The sequence below is a fragment of the Ochlerotatus camptorhynchus genome, unplaced genomic scaffold (assembly GCF_037179485.1).
Source record: "Ochlerotatus camptorhynchus isolate MF236.1 unplaced genomic scaffold, CSIRO-AGI_Acam_v1.1 ptg000078l, whole genome shotgun sequence".
Taxonomy (NCBI): Eukaryota; Metazoa; Arthropoda; class Insecta; order Diptera; family Culicidae; genus Ochlerotatus; species Ochlerotatus camptorhynchus.
Window position 1 is genome coordinate 4,850,212 of NW_027040568.1, and position 25,865 is coordinate 4,876,076.

At 39.2% G+C, this 25,865-nt stretch overlaps 2 protein-coding genes across 3 annotated transcripts in view; both read right to left on the bottom strand.

Moving 5' to 3' along the window:
* Nucleotides 1-3,050, bottom strand: part of kar (monocarboxylate transporter 10-like protein kar) — a 44,383-nt gene extending 41,333 nt beyond the window's left edge. The window contains exon 1 of one of the 2 annotated variants that reach the window (XM_065217710.1): nt 2,813-3,044. The gene's annotated coding sequence lies outside the window, so the exon portion shown is untranslated. Of the gene's footprint in view, nt 1-2,812 lie in introns of both variants that reach the window. The other variant, XM_065217709.1, reaches the window with a different exon arrangement.
* A 9,669-nt stretch (nt 3,051-12,719) lies between these two features.
* Ufl1 (UFM1 specific ligase 1) lies at nt 12,720-24,904 on the bottom strand. Its single transcript, XM_065217613.1, has 5 exons — nt 24,773-24,904; nt 23,215-24,669; nt 13,341-13,802; nt 13,015-13,226; nt 12,720-12,956 (listed from the first exon to the last, which is right to left on the bottom strand). The coding sequence occupies exons 1-5, from the start codon at nt 24,847-24,849 to the stop codon at nt 12,805-12,807; spliced, it is 2,358 nt and encodes a 785-aa protein (XP_065073685.1). The 5' UTR covers nt 24,850-24,904; the 3' UTR covers nt 12,720-12,804.
* Between the last annotated feature and the right edge of the window lie 961 nt (nt 24,905-25,865).

The following is a 25,865-nucleotide window of genomic DNA, read 5'->3' on the forward strand; positions in this document are numbered from 1 at the left end:
CAATTTCTTCGTCAATGAAACATCAACAAATGCCTGTCAAACGTTTTTTGTTCCAACCACCAGGGGCGCGGTGGTGTATTAAACCGTGCGTCCAGATTTACTTTGAATCCAGCTTTACGTTAAGACTAGCAAGTTGCAGATGGCTTAAGAAAACCAATTCACCGAGTCAAGCTTGAACGAAACCGAAGAGCAATGGGTTTGCTTAACTGAATTCGAAAGCTTAAAAAGGAGTGTTGAACAGTAAGCCACAATTTACATTGTAGGCTACCCGAGCAAAGTCCAGCATCAAAATGAAAGCAAATTGAAATTAAGTTTTGATATCAACATCAAACTGAAATCATAATTTGATAAAAGTATACGCAATTGACAAATTTGATGTCTAATTTTGTTTTCATTTTGCTGTACATTTCCTCTTCAAAAATATGTTGTTGCGGGTTTGTTTTTATTGCCTTAGCATAACATCAACTTGAATACTTGTTTTGTTATCAACAGGAAAAATGGATATCAAATTTAGTTTTCAGTTTGCTCTCACTGATAGCAGAAATAGTTTTCAATGTAATGTCACAGGAAGATTTGTTTGCTCTCAATTTTGATTTTTTTTTAACCATTAAAACGACCAAAACGACAGCAACCTGAGTAATTATTATCAGCGAAATCACAACATCAAATTTAGATTTCAATTTGATCTCAGACTTTGCTCGGGTAGTGTTTAATTAATAATGAATAAACGTTCACTTTTCTTCCAACCGTCAACCGAACTAGACGTTCTTATTACGCACTCCCAATAAATACTCTCGAACAGAGCAGCAAGAGTGGTGTGTACTCGATCACTTTCAATGTTCAAGGTATTTTTTCTTAAAAAATATAGATTGTCTTGCCTATCACTGCCGCTCACAAGTTGGCGCCATTTTTCTAGAAGAGCGGAATCAGTCTTTTAGGGCTGGAAAGCGCTTCAGAGCGTGTGCAAAGCAACTTTGCACATGCTTCGTACAGCAAGATGAGTTCAGTTTCGAACCTCTTCGGATACGGTTGTGTTTTAAGTTTGCTCTCTGTTTTGTGAGTGCGATGGCTTTCGTAGTTTTCGGCTGCCTTTGCCTGATTAGCGCTGGCACTGCCTTTATACGTGTGTGATGGTAGTTTTCTCGTGATTCACCATGCTTGCAAGCATCAGAAGAGATATCGTTATCTGCGTTGTTTGTTTTTTTTCTTCGCTTGTGCTCCCGGAACAGAAATTTACTTTAAACAGGATTGGAATTTAAATTTAGCAGCTCGGCTAACTTGGCGGCTACCGCTTTTGCTTACTGAGTAGAAGATCGTGGGTTTACTCCCAAGCTCCTCGAGAACAAAACAATTACTATGGTCGCATCGCCTACTTAAGCGAGTCCTGACCCATCGCTTACCAAACTATCCAACTCCGTTGCATTTATGGGGGCGTCGGTGAGTCGCTCGCCTCCCGTTAAGTAGATGTTGCATCAGCAATATCCTTCCTTTCCCCGTAACGGAGAAGATGGGTGTGGCCGACAATGGTAATTGTCATGCTTTTCCTGTTCTGAACTTTGATTGAAGAACTTTAGAAGTCTCTTTAGTTCTGAGTATGGCGATGAGTGTGCAAAATATTACGCAATTCCATCCTCCCTATTCGCACGCGCCCGAGGATCGGAGGCGAATGCCATTTCGACTTGTTTCGTCTACTTACTTCTCTCTGACGACTGTGCTGGGGAAGCAGCATATGCATGTAGGTAATTGGTGGTGGTGTTAGTTAATTCGACGCTTTTGGACAATGCTGGACATTTACTAGTTTTTCAATAGTTTTTTTTGTTAAAAATCAACATTCGGAAGCATTTTTATCGATGCGTAGCCATATTTTTGATCGATTGGTGATAAAATTATTGAAATTGGACCAGGGGCAGCTGAGTTATTAACGTTCAAAATCTTTCTTAATTTGTTACATGTTACATTTTCGGTTTTCACAAAGTGTACCCCCATATAGAAATCAAAGACGTAGTCCTACGTCAAAATACAGACAGAAGGACACAAATGCCTTATCTTTGCTGTGAATTTCGCGAATCAACACGAGGAGCATTTCTTATAGAAGTCGGAGCCGTCGGAGCGACAGCTACACATTGAGTTTTTACTATTTCTGGGTGTATGTCTTTCTTCTCTTCTCCGTTGCTTTACACTTACGCATGGTGAAAGACAATAGCAAACTTTGTGTTTGCTTGGTTCTAACTTAGTTGATTTAAGAAAATCAGCGCATTGACACATATGACAGCTCTGTAAAATTGTTATTCAGTCCGAGACTGTTCGAAAACAAGTTCAAACAGTTGAATATGCTTGGATCGCTTCACCGAGATTGTTCAACTGCATAGTTTCAATAAAGTACTGCTTCCTAATTCTAATGCATTTCAATCAGTATAAATCCACCCACCTTGTTCACGATGAAATGTCAACTTAATCATTAATACACCAATTGCAACTTGCTTATCTCCACCAGTGATAAGAAAGGTAACCCTATTAGCGTATGTCGGTATGGGATATATTACCGCGGCTCTTTATCGATTATCGCAACGTCACCATATTAAAAGCCACCAAAATAGAATCAAAACATCGCAGAGAGAACCTCCAAACGTAAGCGAAACATAAAAACGCTTATTCGCTCATTCACTATTTCTCATGTTCAGTGTATTCTGATACGGGCACACACCTTGACGACAGAAGAACCAAGCCTATTCCGTAAACTTTACCGCAAATGCACCAAACGACAATGAAAACAACACCAATTATGCTGATGAAACCATATTAAAATACTCACTCGTGCATCAATAGTTTCACTAATCTTGTTATACAACAAGCTTTCGAGTTCAATGGAACTTTCAGCCGTCGGTACTATTTTCATAGAACGAAACCTAATACTTCTAGTTTCGATGCAAGCTCCGGTCTAGTCATTTCTTTTCTAGCCAACCCGGCAAACAATCACACGTGTACTAAATCGAAATGTCAGGTTTCACTATTATCAGAACACGAGTTTCTCGATAACGATTTCGATGTTCACAGTTATACGTTTTCTTGTTATCTTATCACAATACATCAGGTTGCAACATAGTTATGCACTATTTGTCTACTAAAATCATCGAAACAATCTTCCACTTCGAAAGGCTCTATGGTACTACACTGGATAGATCCTCACTTACGCTAGCAACGTGGACATTTAAATGTTTTGGCCCCTCTACGACCGTTGTTGTGATGCACATACATATTGTAGACTTTACTATTATGCGATGAAAGCCCTTTCAGTGCTACTTACCACCTTCCGCTAGCTAGATCGACGACGGCGACGAAGGCGCACATGCCATGATGGCGCTAGATTTATTTATTTGGCGCGCAAAGTCGTGTGTCCGTAGAGAGAGACTGATGCAACATTCGCAACCGATTTAGTCATCTTTCCCGGCGCAAAAGTGCACTAAATTGGCTGAGAATGCCAATTCTCCCCGCTTCAGGGATATTTAAGGATGACTACCGATAACCGTCCAATCACGTTGCGTATAAGCAAACAGTTCAGAGAGGCTACAAAAGTTCAAATTATTTAACCGAAATATCACTGTAGCTATACGGTCTTCGAGAGATGATCTGTCGCGAGATATAGTCGGATCGAAACTGCTGTCGCTAGGTTGGTTGACACCACATAGTAAGATTTCTGAGAATGACAGTTTGAGTATGGCTAGGTGTCCGCAGACGCCGGTCAATGTGGTGTCGGTGAACGACTAGCGTAGGTGATTGAATTCAATCAAGTTGTGAGTTAATTTGATCACAAAGCGTGTAAATTTGCACTATCTACTCACAGCAACAGTTTGTAGTATGCTGAGAATGTTGACGGTCGGGGTGCAAATACCGTTATGGTGTGATTTTGAAAAAGAAAAAGAAAATGATAGATGCTAAAATTTTGCATCATATCAAATGGCATATGCAAGAAAAATTCAGCATGAATTTATTATATCCTCTACATTCTCTTCTTCTTCTTCTTCTTCGCATTTCAAGCTTATTGCATATCGCATATTAGCTTATTGCGTGCTCTCAACTTAGTGTTCTAGATGCACTTCCACAGTTATTAATTGAGAGCTTTCGATGCCTGTACCATTTTTGCATTGGTATAATTGTGTGGCAAGTCCAATCATACTTCTATGCCCAGGGAAGTCGAGAAATTTTTCAACCCGAAAAATTCCTAGACCGGATCGGGAATTGAACCCAGCCACCTCCAGCATGGTCTTGCTTTGTAGCTGCGCCTTTACCAACTGAGCTAAGGGAGGCGGAAGATCTTGTGCAAAACATATTGTCACTCTCTGTAGCATCTTGCAGCAGGTCAACAAATTTCTAGAGTCCATATACTCTGGTATGTTTTTATTATTATTTAACGGCGGTATCTGTTACGCAATCGAATACTAGCGTCAATTACAAACCAGTGATTAATTACGAACGGAAATCGAGTGCCATGAAGACGTGATCAGAGATTTTTTTCACCTCAGAAAAATCTAACTACCTCGGCTGGGATTGACCCCATACACACTGGGTTGAGAAAGCAATCATAGGGGAAAGTTTCTCCTAAAGTCTGGAACGCGCAAAAATTGGTGTATTTCTGTTAAAAATGCATAAAACCTGAAACGCTGCATTTGGAAGTTGAGTGTATATACAATGTTTGCTCTTCAGCTTCCGGGACAGGAGTTTTATACCTCATCAGGAAGAGGGAAGGTGGCTGAAATTTTCAAAACCATCAAACTATCGAAGTTCCCGAAAATATATCTCGTCTGGCAGGCCATATACACGTGTGATCTAAAATGCGGCATTTTCATTACTACGGGAACCATCAATCAAGAAATCTACGTCCAGGAGTGCCTGGAAAAGCGGCTGCTACCATTCCTAAAGCAACATAATAGACCTGTGCTGTTCTGACCGGACTTGGTGAGCTGCCACTATGGGAAAAAGGCAATCGAGTGGTACGATGCGAACAACGTGGTTGTGGTAACCAAAGACCACAACCCTCCAAAATAGCCCAGAACTCCGGCCTATCGAACGGTATTGGGCCTTGGTCAAACGGAATCTCAAATAACTAATAAATCCATGGAAAACGAGCAGCAGTTTAAATCTAACTGGCGTTCGGCGGCGAATAAAGTCGATGAGACCACTGTGCAAAATTCAATGGAAGGGGTTAAGCGGAAGGCACGGCAGTTCGGATTTGGCAAACCAAAAGAATAAACGAACATTGTTTCCTTTAAATAGGGTTACGGTATGTAATGTGGGTCTAGTCCTTTCATTCGGCCTATCACGCAAATAAATAATTAATTAAGGAATATTACACAAAAAATAAGGAAAATATTGATCACTGATGATTGATAAATGTGTACCACACACAAATCAATTTATATCACAACATTTCAATACATTTTCAGCTCTCGTAAGTAATAAAACTGGTTGAGAATATCACTCTGTTCGGAGTTTTTAGCCGCCATGACTTCTAAGGTTAAGATGGGAAGGTTGCACTGACGATCATCAAATGGCCTGATTATGGCATTTATTGAATGGAATTACCTGATAATACACACTAGACGTAAAACTCACAGTTACTGTTTGAATATTTTATGTTTATTTTAATTGTTTAACAACGTTTTCACAAGTAAATCATGGACCCAACTTTAGGGACACATTTCTTTTCTATGTTCCTAACTTTGGCCCATGAAATTCATTTGACAGCATATAGCAATAAGAGTAACGTCAACAATGTGGTTTGCATTTGGATGATAAGGAACGAACAGGAAGGGAGATTTTTTCTGCCAAATCTGTATAATGAACATCACAATGTTTTGATTTAGATATTCTGCGGTCGAAAGACGATAAGCGAAATTTTTAATTTTTAATTTTTAACTTGAGTGATTTAATGTAGTTTTCGTAAAATTTTCTCTAAGAAATGTTTTGAGGAATGAAGAGTATTAAGTTAACAGTGATAGTGATAAAAAAAAATACATAAGAAAACGTTACCAAGAGCGTTTTTTTTGAGAATCAAACAGGATAGGACGAAGTTGCATCCATAAATAGACCCAATTTGGGGACAATAGACCGATATTACATACATTTCCCTGGTGAGTTTTTGTCTTAAAAAAAGTAAGTTTTTCAACTTTTTGCGGTTCCTGATAGCAAACGACATGATAAGCATATCTAAGCATACCATTTAGCAGTAGAATATCGTTTGCAGGTAAATTAATTGATGAGTTATGATTAAAAACGTAATCTATGGCTGCATATTAGACCGAGGTTAGGGACGTATACCCTATATGAATTGAACTACCAAAAGAAAAATAAGAATATTTTTCTGATATGAATTTGGACTGAAAGAAACGATTTTTTTGTCGACCAATTTTTGCGCGTTCCAGTCTTTACACCTGGTTTGCGTGGGTGGCCTCCGCTTTGTGAGGAAAGAGCTTTAGAACGGTTTGTTTACAAATTCTGATAGGCTCTTTTCTATTGTTAGTCCAGAATTTATGATTGTCGTGGTGAAATGAAATTACCCGCATAAACGCAAACCATAACTTGACCTTAAAAAAAATGGTTAAAACTGGTTTTTAAAACCCTGCTAAACTTTAACTGATATGGTTGAAGAACTTTACCAGGGTTTCCACTCAATGAAGAAAGCAAAATTCCCTGATATTCTCTGATTTCCCAGCAATTAAAAAAAAAATTTGGAGTGCCTACCCGTTTTTGGCAACACAACCCAATCAGCTATTACTTTCCTCAGATATATATTAGTGCTTTCTGGACATTTTTTCAAGAAATAACATATGGACCTTTAACTCTGTACAATTTCAAATTGAATAAAGCGTTCGATACATTTTATAGAATACAAAAAGGACAGAAATCGCGTTTTGCCAAATACGGGAGGGAACCGCATATTGTTTTACACACATTTTAAACGTGGTAAGCGCCAGATATGCAGTTCAAGCAGTAACCTATTCACTCACTGATACGAGAAGAGGTCTTTCGCATGGCAATTTTCTCACCCTTAGAAGTTCTTTTCTGACTGCCTCCGAACTCAACTAGGGGCATAAATTCATTCAGATCTCCTCCATCTTCATGGTGAGCCGCAAATCTCCATTAACAATTTCCCGGTTTTTCCCGTTTTCCAGGAATTTTTAAAAATTTCCTGGTTTAGCGATATACATTAGAATTAAGCATAAAACTGAATGCGATTGAGCCGACGGTTAAATGGGTCATTTCTAAGCCAGCAGCACCTTTGCTGGATCTTGAATTTGTTTCTGTAATACGGAAACGTTCGAAGTCTTCGCTCAAAACTGTACAGGCTTTGATTGAGAGTTCTTTTCAGAATACTTCTTTCTTCTTTCTCTGGAAGTCTCTTGAAAATGTATTTATAACAGTTCAGAAATTTTCTGTAGAACACTTCAAAAAATTCTTAAAATTCGTTTTACAATCTGTTTGAAATTCTCCGTAGATTTTTTTCCTTGTTTTGTTTTCCGTCGATCTTGTTTTCCGTACTGAGTACCAATGCTTCAACGCCAGGAACCCAGCCTCCACCCACAGTTGGACCCTACCTATAGACCCATCAACTCATCAACCCATCAACGGCTTCACTTCCCTTTCGAAGGAAGGCGTGATCAGAAATGTTATGCCTCAGAAAATCCCGGCGGCGCCGACTGGGATTGAACCCAGGCCCTTTTGGGTGAAAGGAAATCACGCTTACCACTACACCCAAGCAGTTCTAGAGTAACATTTGAAATGGGCCTATGTCCAAAACAAACAAACCAGAAAATGAATTTTAAATTTTTCTGCCACTATTCAATTCATATTTAAGAAAACTGAAGTATTTTAGGCATTTATATTGTCCACAATAACAAAAGTAACTGTATCTCAGTATACAACATCCAAAATATGCGAAAAGTTTTCAAAAATATAAGAAAATCGATAACAATTTAATTTTAAAAATTAATAAGCCTTTTTGTGAATCTTTCAATGGATAGGCCCTTTTTGTTAAACCATTGTGCGTGTCATCAGAAATGGTACGCCCTTTGCTAAGCCTTTTCGCAACGTCAAATAAAATCAAAACAAATCATCGGCCCTGTCTCAAGCAGTATAGGGCCTAGCTTTGGTTTGAAATGTTTCAATCATCGGCCCTTCTACACCGAAAATAGTTTTCATGTAGCTTCCATTGGAATCGCAAATGATTTTCATCCATAAACAAAATTAATGGAATTCATCTTAATTTCACATAACATTTATGCGATCACGTTAATTTTATATGATTTTTTATATGAATTTTATCGGCCTCATAATATTCATGTGATTTTGTGGTGAGATTTTTAGCTATGTGATCACATGAAAGCTATGTGAAATTCACATGGTTTTCATCCATTAGATATGTTATAAATTTTTTGAGTGTACGTCACTAGGCTATCAATGAAATGAAATAAATGAATGGCTGGCCGTTTTAGCGTGTGGGCCTATTTGAATCGAAAGAATTCGTTGATCGGCCGTCTCGAAAATCGAGTTATTTTTAATGATTTTTCTCGATTATGCGGAACTTTTCTACACGATTAGTAGCTATCAAGCGTTGCTGAAGAATGGTATCAAAACCCGATTTGTTTACGTTTTGGACATAGGCCCATTTTAAATGTTACTCGAGAATTCACCTCAGATACACCTCAGGCCCATTTTAAATGTTACTCGAGAATTCACCTCAGATACTCGACCAACAATTGAAAAGGGCCTACTAGCTTTTATGAGCAAAACTAGTAATCCCCCTTCCCTGCCAACACCATCGAGCAGGGAAAATTCTGCCGCCGAGAACTGTCTTCAAATTTTGCTCAGAATTATCTTTACGGCAGCTACGGTTATGTACCTCGATAGTACTGTACCAGGGAGGCAACTTTAAAATCATCTTCAGAACTTTGTTCTGAATCCTTTGAAGTGCTTTTTTTCCTGGTCGTGCAACAACCAGACCATATTGGCACAACGTAAAGCATGGTCGGTCTAAAAACTTGTTTAAATATTAGAAGTTTATTCGTCAAGCAATGTTTGGATTTCCTGTTTATAAGAGGATATAAACATTTTATATATTTGTTACATTTGACTTGAATTCCCTCAATGTGATCTTTAAAAGTCTGCTGCAAATAACACGAAGACTTCTTCCTGTAGCGGAAATACCTGTGTCATCAGCGAACAAAGATTTGTGGCAACCCTGAGGCAAATCAGGGAGGTCCAAAGTAAAAATGTTATACAATATAGGCCCAAGGATGCTACCCATGTAGTCGTTTAGATTTGGAATTTTGATAATTTACCTGCAGAGTTCGGTCAGTTAAATAATTTTGAACTAATTTCATACTATAGAGTGGAAAATTAAACTTTTTCAATTTAGCCATCAAACCTTCATGCCAAACACTGTCGATTGCTTTTTCTATGTCTAGAAGAGCAACTCCAGTAGAGCAGCCTTCAGATTTGTTTGAACGAATTAAATTGGTAACTCTTAAGAGTTGATGAGTAGTTGAATGCCCATGGCGAAATCCAAACTGCTCATCTGCAAAAATTGAGCTCGTATTGATGTGAAGCATCATTCTATTTAAAATTATCTTTTCAAAAAGTTTACTTATTGAAGAAAGCAAACTTATTGGACGGTAGCTAGAAGCTTCAGCTGGATATTTATCCGGCTTCAAACTTGGAACAAATTTTGCATTTTTCTATTTATCAGGAATGCAACTTTGCCTTAATTTAGACTCATAGTCATTGGGAAGCCACCCTTAGCTCACTTGGTAAAGGCACAGGTCCAAAGCAAGACCATGCTGGAGGTGGATTCCATTCCCGACCCGGCCTAGGATTTTTTCGGGTTGGAACATTTCTCGATTTCCCTGGGCATAGAGTACACGGCGAATGAGAACGACCTAAGTTTGAGTTTAGTTCACTCATAATCACCAAAAGTGCATGAACTCAGCGAAAATTTTACTCAGTCTAGGAGCAGTACCAATAGACAGACTAAATGAATCCAATATTTACTTTTGTCATATTCGGGAGGTTTTTCCTGGACAAACCAGGAAATATCTGGAAACAGGCAAATTCACTCATCGGTGAGTTCCTGTACTTTATGTGATTTATGAGTTACTTACCTTACCAATCAGGCTAAGGTAAGGCCTTGTTGTCCTCTCCTGTCTGAAGAAGTCGTCTCCACGCTACTCGATCCATGGCCACAGAATGCTTCTTTCTCGTCGTCCAGTTCCCTTCGTGTGGGCAGTGCACGTTGATGATGCTGCAGTTAAAGAAACGGCCCTTAATCCTCAACTTGCACATCATCGCGTTGATCGGCTGCCAACCAGTCACGCGGCACATCTCACCCAGCACTACAAAGCCGGTTCCCAGCTCGTTGGTGGTGCCACAGCTCTGGTAGAAAGTAGCCGCTCGATGCCAGCTTTTCCATACCTTTTGTCCCGTCTAGCAAAGTTCCTGCAGTGCTACGACTTCGAAGTTCCGAGTTTCCAATCGTAGGCCTTATTTTGTCGCGTAGGTCCGTGCCAATTGTTCCGATCCGTATTTCTTTCTTCGGTATTTGCAACTTTATGTTTTGTTTCAGGGCGGCTTGTTGGGTCTGCCCCAACCCCCTGTCTCGCCGGAGCATCGTGCGCAACTCTGTTTAAAGTCCCACGCTGGCACTAGGACGGTGATCAGCCGCTCCTAACATGGAGAACATACACCGTTTTGAGCAACACCTCTATGGTGAACAGACGCTCGCTCGGGTTTGGTGAAGCATTTCCTCTATCACCGTACTATGATTCACGTCGCACCTCTTCACTTTGCTATTGCCGGACTGGCAACATTGCCAAGGCTACGCGACCCAGCTGTGCCCATGTTTCAGCTGGTAATCTTTTGTTATCATATGACTCGGGTAGGCGTGAAGTAGGAACTTGTGAAAATTTGTATGCAGGGGTTTTTGGGACCGGGAATGGTTCTTATGATGGTTCGAGACCCCTCCCCCTTCTCCCATACAAATGAAAGACATTTCTGCATAACTATTCTATTAAATTTTCGTTCATTTAGTTGCAAGCGTAGCAACGCTCGTACAGGGTTCAGCTAGTATAAATTAAGTATAAATTCTACGGATTGGATTGCCGAAAAACTTCAAGGAAATCAAGTTCAACGATTGTTTGAGCTAGCTCATTGGTTATTGTCATAATAAGCATAGTATTGTATAGTATAGTATAATAAGTAGTACTGTAAAGAGAAAATCGACGAAGATAATCGCAGTAAGGCCCTTATGATTCTGAACGCTAGAATATATTGGGAAGAACGCCAAGGAAATATTGCCGTTACAGCTGAAAACTGAAAAACTTACTTGCAAAAATCGAATATACTCTCGTGCTATACGCTATACATAGCTCAGACAAACAGACGTAACTCTTTAAATACATTTTGCTTAACTATATCGTCATGGAACTCACTAACAGCATATCGGGAGCTATTCACGGAAAAACGCTTGCTTGTCAATTTTCAAGCGTTGCATACAAGTTCGATAGAATGTATAGAATATATAGAATGAATTTTAAGCTAGTTTGAAGATAGTTTCAAGGAAATTCCTATAGGGTAGATGTACCAGTTATGACTGTACGTTCCTATTATGGTGTGTTTATGAAATGGGAATTCCATAGGCCATAACTGAAACACACCATAATAAGAACGTATGGCCATAGCTGGTACACCTACCCTAATTGGAACTTCATAGAATTTGTGATAGGAATCGAAACTGGGAAACGCGTAGGGAATTTAGAGCAAATTTCCGTAGAATTCTGATTAGCATTCCAGGGAGATTTGGAAGAAAATTGCAAGCGAATTCCGAAAAGATTCACAAGAAAATAGAATTTTCAGAATTGCTCCAAAAAAAATCTAAGGAGGGTTTCAAATGTATTCCGAAGAGAATTCCAAGGAAATTCCAACAGATTCTCTCTAGTGCATTTTGAGAAGAATTTGATTTTAAGAGCAAATTTCGTGTTGTTCCGTGGAATTCCGCGAAATGCATAACCTTAAATGGAACAGATGTTTACTCTGTGACAAACTCTTAATATACTACGATAAAACTTGCAGATTAATTACCTATATGTTTATTGATGTTAAGGGGGCTTACGATCCGATAAAAAGTACTTTCCGGCGAAGCTGCTTAGAAGCTCTTGTGTACGAATTGCAAATGACATTTCGAGCAGTGCCACACCTCCCAGTCACTTTGGTTCCTATAATTTTCTTTTCATAGCCGGTTACGCCGGTGGCGATTTGGTAGCAGTGTTGCGCTAAAAAAACTTGTTGGTATTTCCTTATGTTCTATGATGTTTCTCGTTCAAATCATCATGTGTGTTATTTTTACAAACCAACGTAAACTTTTACCACCATTTATAATAGCGTAGGTATACGTTATATGTTACGCAGTTGTGTTTGTGCTAAGGATGACCGTGAAATTCACATGCTGGCGCCAGTGAAAATCAAAAACGATCACTATTTTTAACTTTCACTAACCGCGTCATTTCTAAACATTCGAGTATGCTCACAGAAATAGGTGGAAGGGGTCGATGTAACCAGACGTAGGCATGACTAACTTCTACGCCATATAACGGAACGGAAATTTTATTATCACAACACACAGACGTAGGGGCTTTCTTTATATTCTACATTTCGCCATGTGTAGGTATCGCTTGGATTTGAATGCAAATATTTATTGAAACGATATAAAAACTTTAAACATGGTCAACGGTATACTTACCTAGCTCAATACGAAAATTATTCAGCGCTAGTAACGCCAGATTTCTTAAAGCCACCGGCAATTTCCTTAACGGTAGCAGTCAGCTCTTCCAATTGTTTAGTTATTCCTTCTACGTCGGGTTTACTGTCCGGAGTAGCGCCTTCGGTGCTTAGGAGTTTTAGTACTAAGTCTGTGATAAAAAAAAATAGGTTCAAAAATTGCTGCTACAAATTGTCATTCCACCTTACCGTGATAGTTCGTCAGTGTTTGTGCTTGTTCGGGATTGAGTTGCGGCTGCAAGAAGCTTAGTATAGACGAAACATGCCGCCCGGAAGCATGTAGCATACTCTGGGTGCAAATCGTGAAGATAATAAGTACAGCCAAGTGCAGAACCAGGGCCGGGTCCGTACAGTTTGCCAATTGTTCGAGCAACCCGTGTTTGTGACATAAAATTAGGTTCCTAGCAAATAAGAGATAATAAATTTATTAGTACCAATTGATACCGGTCTTCAATTGATTACTCCACGGGAGGGCAAAACTAAAATCGTTAACCGTCTTAATTGACGATAATTACCTATCCTTCTTCTTGTCGATCTTCTTCAGTATCATACTGCACGCTTGAAGGGCATTTTCTGCGACAACTAGGAAATCATCTATGGAAGCGCTGCTGGTGATGGCTTTATTCAACGCCTGCAGTGCCGGCTTATAGTCTTGACTACAGTCCTGAGCTATTTTATGCCGTTGCTCTACGGTTAAAGTCGTACCATTGCTGTTGAGATTGCATTCGGCAGCGATGTAGAAGCATATTTCGTTGCCAAAATCCGTACCAAGAGATTTTAGCAGATATTTCACCAGTTGTGGCTGTACGTCCGCCGGAAGCAGTTTGATGCCTTTCTCGTACAGGCGAATGTCATTGTAGAGATTGTTGAGCTTGTCCTGCAGGCTGGCATGCGTCTGGCGACGGTTCTGATTGGTTTGATGCAGCGATATTTCGTACAGCTGGTGGGCTTTTGCCAATGCTAGCTTGCTGAATTGTCTGCAAGTATATAGAAGAATTTCATAATTAAGTTTGACGTCTATGAAGCTATGAATAGAGCTAGGGAAAGCTTGGTAACTAGCTCGGTAATCAGTGCAGAGAGCTACAAAAAAGCTGCACAATGTTTGACGAGACAAAATTTTGAAAGATGTGGAACAATTTATTTGAAGCAATTTTACTGAAGTAACCTATTTTCTATATCTTATGATTCATGGCAAAGTATCGTCATGTGCAGCGCCTAATTACGCACTTTTTGCCAAAATTTTACAGTATACCGATTTTCCCTAAATTTATATTTTGATTAAATGAAAATAGCATATTAAACTACCATTCTAATTCATTATGGATCAAACCCCATATATACAACATATAGTTCTTATAATGAAAGTTATGAAAACTTTGTTATTGTTATTGTTATTGTGTCATGCTGGAGGGGGCATTGAGCCTGGTCGCCAGTGTAATTTTGGTGACCAATTATACACCTTCCATGCAGCAATCAGATAGATAAAGATGAGATGGCTCTTAGATAATGACTTATGCGAGTCGATTGAAATCAGCCGAATATTGAATGAGGGTTTAGGTGATCTTTAACATAGAAGCGTAGATGCATAGATGAAGGATAAGAGAAAGGAGAGAAAAAGGTATTGAAAAACAGAATTGGTAGAGAATGAGTGCTGATGAATATGCATTTATGTTTCATTTAGTTATAATGATTATCAATAATACTTATTGTATTATTGTATTGTATATAATCTAGTTATGATTATTGTCAATAATACTTACATTTTGATAAAGATGGTGCTGCCTACTTTACCTGTAATGTGATACTTATCATCACAGAGTCCAACCTTGAATAGCAGACCAGGTCCACTAACAAAACACTCGTTCCGAGAAGGGGTTTATGGTCTTCTTCTTCTTCTTCTTCAGGTTCGCTCACCACCCGGAATAAAGGCTCGGTGCGGTTAGTAATATCAAACAGTGTTACATGCAAACGAAAAAAAACGAAAAAGAGATACAACCAGGATTAGTTTTTTAAAGTAATAGTTTCATCTGAATACCCAACTAACCATATCTCAGTGACATTGTACCACTCTGAACCCACACCTAAAGCTATTTTGTGATTATATGGTTACTTTGGTATTCAGATGAAATGTTGTGCAAGTACCAGAAGTTCAACAACGCCCAACTATGGACAGCTCAATGTTAATACCATTTACTCTTTGAATCAGCTTACACCAACATGATAATCTACTAAGAAACATCTAAGAATGTATAGAGATAAAGTTCAAAAATACAGTTTTAACTGATGGTACTTTATAAACGTCAAACTGTCCAATATTGGACCCTGCCAACACACGGCGCCTGCACGGCAATGTGGGCCGTCAGAATGGTTCATCGGTTGCGAAGTGAAGTGCTTCTTAAACTGAAGCGATACATTTCTCAATGTTTCAACGTTATCCTAACGTAAACTTAATATTATCGCCCATATGCCTGTCCACGCCCGAAACCCATCCACCACACAAAATCAAATAAAAATGTTTCTGTATGGCAAACACGTCCAGACATAAACGAGAATATGTGTGTATATCTTCACTGTAACAACTACGAGTAATCATCGAAAATACTTGCATTTTACTCAGGCACTTTTGAGCTAACTGCAATCACTCTCTCATACTCAAAATGTGTTGATACCAAATTCAGTTCAAAATTCGAATGATTTTTGACCAAATTGATAGTTTCAACCCCTTTTACATCATGAATACAAATTGAATATTAAAAGTAAACCTTTATCAAAGAAGATTTAAAAAATGTTCGTTTTGTAACGGAAATAAAACCGTTGGGGTGAAATGAGCCTCTTATCGGGGTGATCTAAGCGCCCTAGTAAACAACCGGTAAGAATATTCTGTTTTCATGAGGACTTGAGAAGGGTCAACAATGAACAGTTTTAGTATTTAGATTTAAAAGAGACAATTATTTTCTGTAGAATAAATAAATTTAAGAAGTACTGCCTATTTAAGGTGATACGGCACGTCATGCAACAATGGCTGTCCCTAAAATCATTAAATAAACGTATTATGGTATGCGTACGAAAGGCATCTTCCTACAAAACAGTAAATTACTAATTACATACCTTAAAAATGGGCCTGAATTGTATGAATAAGATCTGGATACATATTTCTATACTTTGCCACCCAAATATTGCCAATTCATTCACTCATTGGTAATATTTACATTAAAAAGTACGATCAGCGGATTTAACTCTGCTCAGGGCATGAAATTTCAACAACTGTTTTCACTAGCTTTCACTTCTCAGAACCACACTAAAAACAATTACGACACGTGCTTCTACAAGTACTTTCAAGTTAATTCACTTTTAAAGACGATATTTACTTAAATAATATAATTTGCATCGTTAAAAACGCGAGCCGCGAATAATTTTGCAAATTGAAACTGTTTTGATTACCTTTTTTCTACACACCGCATTACGGAGGTGTGTGTAAGAATCATCTTTCATCGTATCCAGTGTTGTCGATTTAATTGAAACAAAGTGTGTAAAAACAATGTTTTTATTGCTTTTTAAGGTACTTAAACTGGGTGCAATTTAGAAACCATCACTAAAAAATGTTTAAAACAATTTCTTATTTTGTTTCTCAAGGCAAAAAAATGATAGTAAATGATCCTAGAAATCTTCTATAGAAAAAATATGTGTCGTTCTGGTTGCACTGCTCGAAGCCATCAGCTGATATGCAAAAGGCGGCAAAGGATGATTCAAAAACAAAACCATACACTATAAGAAAAAATATCCAGCGGCCAGTTCATTTTTGCCTACTTTTGACTTTGAGTGGGTAGAAACGAATTGTCAGTTCCATACTAATTGAAAACAATCAAATAAAAACTCTTCGACCCAAATTACCTACTTTTGGCCTCGCTTTTGGCTTCCTACAATATAGTGCCGAGATTTGTGAAATTAAGTCATTTTGGGATCTTTTTTCTTACCGTGTACCTGGAGGTTTGAGCTCTAAAATCACTTTTGGACAGGTCGTATGTAACCAAAGTGTGATGTTGAATCAATTAACTTCTATGATGACTTGACATGTTGGTCTTGGAGGCTAGGCGCAAAATTGTTTTCTGTATAGGAAGGGGTGTCCTGGGAGGTGGTATGTCGATAATATTGACAAATTGAATGGAAATGTAGTGATAGTCTCTGTTACACATTCGACCTAATAATAACGAACTCTAGCAGCTATGTTTACGGTAGTTGCGGTAGTGTATGATGTACACTCACACTACTACAGCATCAATGATAATCAATTCACTGACACATAGAAAGGAGAGAAAAAAAAGCAAAAAAAGCGTGACGTATCGTATCACCTTAAGGCTATATTTTTTCAGCCCTGTGAATGACTGATTTTTTTTAAAAAGCAGCTGCTTGAAAACTTAATTTCACATGATACATTCATATTAAAAAAGGCATAATGCAAAATTGAAGAATTTAAGTAGTTATTTGAAATATCTAGGGTGCTTATATTGGGCCTCCCTTAGCTCAGTCGGTAAAGGCGCAGCTACAAAGCAAGACCATGCTGAAGGCGGCTGGGTTCGAATCCTGGTCCGGTCTAGGAGTTTTTCGGGTTGGAAACTTTCTCGACTTCCCTGGGCTTTTAGAGTATAATTGTACTTGCCATACAATTATACTAATGCAAAATGGTACCTGGCATCGAAATCTCTCAATTAATAACTGTGGAAGTGCATCTAGAACACTAAGTTGAGAGCACGCAATAAGCTAATATGCGATAAGCAATAAGCTTGAAATGCGAAAAAGAAGAAGAAGATATTGCCCCGAATGTGCTTAAGTAATATTTTGTTAAGAAAAACTGTAATATTAATTGACAGCTAGAAAAAACATCATATCATATAAGAAACCAATGACCATTTATATAGCTGCTGAAGGAATATGAACGATAAATTATAAGAAACTACTGATATACCTTATTTTCTGACTCTGAAATCTTATAACAAATTTTACATTTTGAGCTAGTCTAACATTTTTCGAATATTCGCAGTAGAGAAAAACAATTTTTTTAACTAAAATGAAATTGATAGTTCAGGTAGGGTCTGGTGGGGCAAGAGTGCAACGTTAACAATAATTGTAAGTTCTATATATGTAAAATAGTGGATATTTATAGAAGTTTGTATACCGTATTGCAAGTTCATAACATCGACCTCATAAATCAGCAATGTAATGTAAATTAAATCTCGCCAAAAGTAGTTACCGTTTTTTTTTTTAATGTCATCTTAAATCTTTTTTTAAAACTGCACTGGGGCAAGAGTGCCAACTCCTATGAGGCAAAAGGGCCATGCGTCATAAATTCATTTTCATTTTCATTTTCATTTTATGATGTACAAGGGGGTCAGGGGCCATGTCACCGATGTGAATATTCACACCATCCATAATACACCAGGGAAGGGGAGAGGAGTGAGCAACACAGCATCTTTACCCATGGAGGTTAAAAAAATTTTTCGAGGTATACTTATGGTAAACCAGCTGCTCAGGGATTGTAGAAAGGAAAGGGTTGGGTAGGTTTTGTGTGAAAAGCGCATAAGTTATGATCGTATCGTTGAAAAATGGCCTCGTTTAGTTTGCGCTCTCGTCACATAGCGCATCGATTACATCACACCGTCAATGAAAAAGAAATTAAAAGAGATTGAAAGAGATTATTAGTGAGTTTTAAACTGTGATTTACCTATTAGAAATACATTTGTAAAATTGTCTACGTGTACTGAACAGCCATCCCTCTCGCCCACCCGCCGCCTAAACGTCTGAAGGAGTGTGACGTCAAACTCCGTCATCCATTTAATCAACCGGAGAACGAAAGAGCGTTCAATGAGCGTCAGCGACCCTAAAGGGTGGGGGGAGCACCATACATGAACGATATCACAAATCGTGCCACCATACCACATATTGTTGGGATGATAACCCGAATAGGTTGTTAGGCACTCCTTATGGTTATCGTTCATGCGGGTGTTTCAAAGCAATTTACATCTAATCAACTCTCTGTGCTACCCAACCCATGCAATGTATTTAATGTTGAGAGCCTTGTGTGCTTTATCATGAGTGGTCACGGATCTAGCAATCTTCACATGACTATGCGTCCCGGTGACGACGACTACGATCTAGCCGGTTTACAATAGGTGTTATACAAGAGTACTAGAATAGATCGGAGTATACTTCCAGTTTTCGATGTTCCCATGTACTCCCTGTTTACCTTTAATCCTACTTCCTTCTCTTGTTGTGTATTGTATTGTGTTTCTGGATATGCCACTTCTATCCTTCCTCTGACATAATGGATCCTCGCTCCGGAATATCTTCAAAACTGGGGGGATTAAAATCAGATGACCGAAAGAGCGCTCGGTCCGATTGGTCTCACCCGATATTCTTGAAATACTTGACATTTTGAATGAAACATTGCCATTTCCAGACTTCGTGCTGTTAGTTTTCTTGAAGGTCTTGTGCTTAATGCTTGATATGTCTTTCGCTTCGTATTTCTAAGAATTGACTCTATAAATAGATAAAAAAAAACAAGAACAAACACAACGCTTCCCACCCACAAGCTGTAGACCGAGTGCAGAATCTTTGTGATGATACTTTCCAAACGTGCATACCTATAGAAATAAATCCAATTCAATAAAGGATGGATTAAAAAAACAAATGATTTCCACTACGACTAAATCCAGCATTTCTACTAAAATATCAAATGCTGTGCTTAATCATTTATTATTATTAGTACAGAGCAATAAACAATGTACGGTGATGATTAGTCTGTTAATATGCTTTTATAAGCGGGTTCAAATGCACTTTTGGTAAGCATCAACACTGATCTGGCAACACTAGTGTGCATCTTTCCAATGTGGTAAAGATCCAGATCAGCCCTGGGACCTGGTAGCCTAATTAAACTACCTCAAGGTTTTGCCAAAGCCCAGGGAAAAGGGCCATGCGTCATAAATGAACTGAAATCGATTAATGCTTGTTCATAAACATGGCCTTTTGATTATTAATCATGCTAGCAACAGCTGTTATTGTTTACTCATTTGAACTATTGAATTTTACAATATTATTCAATGCATAGCAAATGAACCATGTTTACCAATGAAATCTAATGAAAAGTATTGTTGATGATATTTCATGTAGCTGGTTTTACCAAATTTGGTGAAAACAAGCTTACAGAGGATACAAATGCACAATGAAGCAATTTCTTTGACAATTTTGTATAATTTTATTAATAGACCAGCATGGTTTCAAGGCAGGGCGTCGACTACTTCCAACCTTCTGTGTCTCACCTCGTACATTACGGATAGTATGACAGACCATATGCAAACAGATGTCATCTACACTGATCTATCAGCCGCCTTCGACAAGTTGAACCATCCTATAGCGTCAAACCAACAATCAATACGAAACTAACGATTTTAAATTGGCTCACTACTTGAGTAGCCTATTGGTCCCAAGCAAACCGTTTAACGTACCCTATTCTAGTCAAAATTCTAGTACTACACAATGTTTGTTTTGATTCGCTATGAAAGTTTGACAGATAAAATGAGGGGTTATTGGATTTTCCTATGTTTCGAGGGGTGAATCGTTTAGCTTGGGACCGAAGATAGTACCAGAACTGAGCCAAAAAGTTGAGCACATTTCTTCGGGACCTTCTAGTCTTAGAGTTACCTCTATGGTCAAACTGGATAGGCTCGGTATAAACGGCAGTCTCCTAGGATGGTTCGCATCCTATCTATCTGATCGTCAGTTGGAAGTTGCAATCGACGACTGCCGATCTCCTTCGTTCCTTGCCACTTCGGGTATTCCGCAAGGTAGCCACCTCGGCCCGTTGATATTTCTTGTGTATTTCAATGACGTCAATTTAGTCCTCGACGGTCCACGACTGTAGTTCGCAGACGACATGTAAATCTATCTCCGAATCCGAGCCATCGCTGACTGCCACCTTCTCCAACTCCAACTCAACGGTTTTGCTAATTGGTGCCAACTGAACCGCATGGTTGTAAATCCAACAAAACGTTCAGTAATCACGTTCTCACGGAGGAAACATCCAATTACATTCAGTTATATCCTAGAAGAAGTTGACGTACCTACATCGTGTGAATCACATTAAGGATCTGGGAGTCATTTTAGTGATCGACAAGGCATCCAAAACGCTCGGCTTCATTTTCAGGATATCTAAAAGTTTCACGGACATCTACTGTTTGAAGTCGCTTTACTGCTCCCTCGTCCGGTCGGTGTTAGAATACTGCTGCCCTTTATGGAATCTCGATTACCAAAACAGTGTACAAAGAGTAGAGTCTATTCAACTACGATTCATCTGGGTTGCCCTTCGACGATTGCCTTGGAGGGTCCTCATCGCCTTCCAAGCTACGAAAGTCGGTGCCAGTTATTTCACCTGGATCCTTTGTGGAGTCGAACAAATACGACAAGGACCCTGTTTGTGGCAGACATTCTACAGGGCAGAATCGATTGTCCTTCTATTCTACAACAAATCGACGTTAACGTTCAACCACGAGAACTCCGTAACAACGCAATGCTGAGGATATCTGTATGGTGCTATCAATGGGCTACAAAGGGTTTTCAATCGTGTTACTTCCTTATTTGAATTTCACTTGGCACGCGAGACGCTGCGTCAGAGATATATTTTTAAGAATTAGGAATAAAGTTGGACTTCACGGCCTTTGCAGCTTGTTACTTCTTGACTATATTGTATTTCCTAGTATTGCTTAATCCATCATTAGGACTAAACCTAGTCTGTTGATGTAGAACCAAATAAACAAATAAACAATAAATGTGTGGGTGGCACCACCGACAGTGGCACTCTTGCCCCATGTGAGGTTCATTTTTTTTAAGAAGGTGAGCAATTATAGAAAATAATTAACTATTCCTTGCTTTCAAAGTGTTTTTATGTTAGTTCATACGCGAAGTTAACGATTTTCAGAGTTGGTTGGAAAGGCTAACATGAAGCTTTAGTGTGATGATTTATTAGCTAGAGAATGATCTTTAGAAGAGGGTAGGTGGATAGTTCCGTTAGAGTACGGCAGTATGAAAATTGAATAGAAGTTGAAAATGAGCGAAGGGCCATTAATGCGACAGTTTTTAAAGATAGACGCACAAACAATGCTGATGATGGTACAGCACGCAACAACCACCCTACTGCTTTCTCTCTGAGATGATCACGTTGGTCATGACGAGAGGAGCAACACAATATTCACAATTCGAAATGTAGACTAGCCTTTAGAATCATAAATGACACAAGCGCTGCATGGTAAGTGCATTCTTAGCTGAGAGGCTAATCATGCGATAAGTCTTGTCCATTCGAATAACTTCACTGAATACAGAAACCTGATTTCTGATCGTGCTATCAAGTTAAAACATGGAATTTGGATGCAAATTGCACACTGAACATTGCACCATTCAAAAGACCTCTTGCATCTGAATCACTTTTTTCTATACGAGATGTCAAGTTAAGCAAACAACTTGAAGCTAAATGGTACACTAACACTGCTTAGTGAGCGAATTCTGAACTGAGTTGTTTACCATCCAATAATTACTATTCATTTAAAGAACTTTTCCTAAGACACCTATTTAATAGAGAAGTCATGTTAAGCAAGTAATTTGAACTCAAATATCACACTAGTGCCACCTAGTAAGTGAATTCTATACTGGACTGAATCTTCCAATAGCTATTGTATCGGTTTCAAGCAATAATGTCACAACTCAAGTTAAAAAACGTCAAAAATATCACTTTTTTTTTCATTAATTGTAGATTCTGTGGATGATGTTTATCTATCTAAGCGAGTTTCATGTCAACACATTCCTACCCATTTCTTTTTTCACCAGGATTCGGACGTAGCGAGCGCTGAAATTGCCTAGTTTGAGATCACCAGTTTTTACATATTGAGTATGAATGCTAGTCCCAGCGTCTATTAGTTCTATTTGTAATTACAGCTGATCTCGCGATAACGGAGTAGCAAACCGCGGGCGGTCAATCATGCTCATGCTCGGCATTTTATTTTGCTGGGTCTCAGTAAAAAAAAATGCCGGGATTCAGCTAATAAACAAAAGTATTGCTGAGTTCTCAGTGAAAATAAATACCTACCTAGTAAGCGGTCCTAATCCCGGCAATACTCTAAGCGTCTGCAATGAAAATTCACCGTTGCAGAAGTTAACGCTGACATTACCGACAGTTAGCAATTAACAACCCTGATGCATTACATATAACGCACGGGTAAATGATCGTATTTTCGCCACAAGTTCCCCCCAAGCGTAATAAATCATTCCCATCTTAAAAAGCTGGGAAACGAGACTTTACAAGATAACTGTTTTCTGGGAAATTACGTACAGCACACAAAAACTTACGGATAATAATGCTGAGCCAACTGCTTGGAAAGATCTTCCAACCCTTCAGGTTCCAGTCCTACTTCTAGAACCTTTGCGATTTCCTTCGTTGTAATAAGTTCGATACTCGCTTCCTTGCCACCCTTCTTGATGCCCGCATTTCCACCGGGCATGCTGTCGTCATCCGAGTCTGAAACATTGCCCCGTTGTCCTCGGGTATGCTTTTTGGTGGATTTCGTTTTCGTCTCACGTCCCTGTGTACCACCACCACCCTTTCCCCCAGTAGCCTTCTTTCGACGTTCATCCCTCTTGTCGGCTTTCCCTTCCGCATTAACCGGTTCCCTATCAACCGGGTCCTGCTGTTTTATCATTCTCTCCGCCATGTATTGCTGATAGCTTCCACTATCAACAGATTTTTTCGCATGGTCATCAGCAATGTCGTAACAGGGCTTTATTATATCATCGATGAACTTGCTCGTCAAAATCGTGCTACCGAAAATAAGCGTTTGTTTTTGCATTGCTGGTGAAAGCACCATCGAAATCAGCTGTTCAATATCCTCGTCGCTCATGATTGAAGGCAAGATATTCGAGACGTCCAAATAAGTGTTCGACGATATACACTCATCCAATAAAGCAGAAACCTGATCTATGAGTTTCTCCCCAACGCTACACTTTTTTAAGTGCACAATTTTCGCTTCGGGCAACTGATTAGCAATGAAATTCTTCACATCGGAAACACCCAATCCAGCCACGGAGTCATGTTCCAAGTATCCATTCTGACGGTAAAAGTTCTGAACCCAATCGACTTGTGTCTTCCTATAAATATGCGGAATGTACTGAGCACCCGGCGATCTGGAAGTGACAATGCCAAGCATAGCTACTTCATTAACCAGCGAAAAGAATAATCTATCCGGGATGTTGCACTGAGCAAGAATAGCCGATACAGGAGTCGGTTTTGTAATTCCAGTCAAAGCACCACGCACTTTAGCCTTACTTCTGGTAACATACGACTGCGTGAAGAAGATATTTCCATTCGATGCATCCTGCTTTCCCATAATAATCTTGTTCAAATATTTCAACACGATGTTGTTCAAGATAAAATCCGCTGGCAAGTCGTACTGAATCGTGAGGTCCGCAACGTTTATCTCACCGGCTTGGGCTAACTTTTCATTGATCTCCATAGCCACTCGCTCGAAGTACGATACGTCCAAAAGCTGCCCGAGAACGAACTTAATGGTCCCATCTTCGATAACCACCTGCTCAGCGATTCGCTGCACTCGTTCGAAATTAACATTCAATGTTTTGGCCAGATCAACCAGGTTGACCCTACCTCCCTGTACAAACAGTTCATCCTTCACCTCTTGCGTCAGGTGCGCCTGGGTGAGGTACTCCTTGCCGTCGGTTGTGAAAATCACCTCCAGCAGGCCTTTCTCGATCAGTAAACTAACCACTTCTACGCAATTCCGCTCCGATAATCTGAAATCGGTAATGAAGAGATGAAACAAAATTATTTACAACTCGGCAGAGCGGCTAAGTGAAAGTCGCTATGCCACATCCATAAAGCTACAGGAAAACTTACCTTTGCAAGCTGGTGGACAGCTGTGCCTTCTGGAAATCGGCGGCCAGACGTTTTATTTCGTCCCAATCGGAAGTCATGGCTAGGTTTACACTGAAATCTATTAAACTTTTACAAATTTCTTGAGGAAATTGGGTGCAAATTTTGCAAAACAATCAGTAGTTCCACATCCACAAGAAAATGTCAACAAAAGAGACTGTCACCACAAAACTGAAAAAAAGCTGTTCCAATCGAGCAAAGCGGTGCATTTTGACGGTTCGATTGGAACAACTTTTGACAGACGTCCATACTTTTACTATTAGGGCTTTAATGGGAACTGGGTCGAAAAAACTGGGTACACGGAAAAACGAAACAACTCAAAATCGGGATAGAAATAAGTACTCCTCGACCATTAATGTTTTGAAAATAATTCTGTTCTCAATATTTAATGACTACACACTATTTTTATTTCGCTGGAAACCTTTGCTGGATTTTGCCGAGCTGGAAATCCAGCAATCCTCACACCAAATTTTGAATCAGCCTTCCAGCAAAACGAATTGCTGAACCGACACGGATACGAATTTTGTTCATTTAAAACAGAAATTAAATGTTTATACTCTAAACATATGAATTATTCAAAGTAAATTGAAAGCATGTTTAAAATAAAAATATTTATGTTTGAATAAAATTCAAAGCATCAACAATATAAGATTTGAGTAAACGGTTTTAACGTGTCATGCCTTTTTATTTCCTTCTTGTTACATTCGGAAAAAGTTGCCCCAGCTTTGCTCAACCTCAACAGAAAACGGCCATTCATTCCGGATTCTCCTCCGACACCGAACATAGAAAGAAACCGGCATGAGGACCAGTGGCAGAAACCGAGGCAGAAACGGCAAAACGACGTTATTAACACAAATTTGCACCGGTTCCACTGAACTGGAACCCACGGACACCCACCCTGACGGGTCATCGCATCCCGGACCAGGACCCCAATACCCACAGCTCACCCTTAAGGCCCACACGCAATGTGGACGGAAGCGGAACGGAAACGGAAAGTTTGACAGTTGTCACAAATGACATCAAGAAGCCTAACCGATGTCGATTTGGATCTAACTAG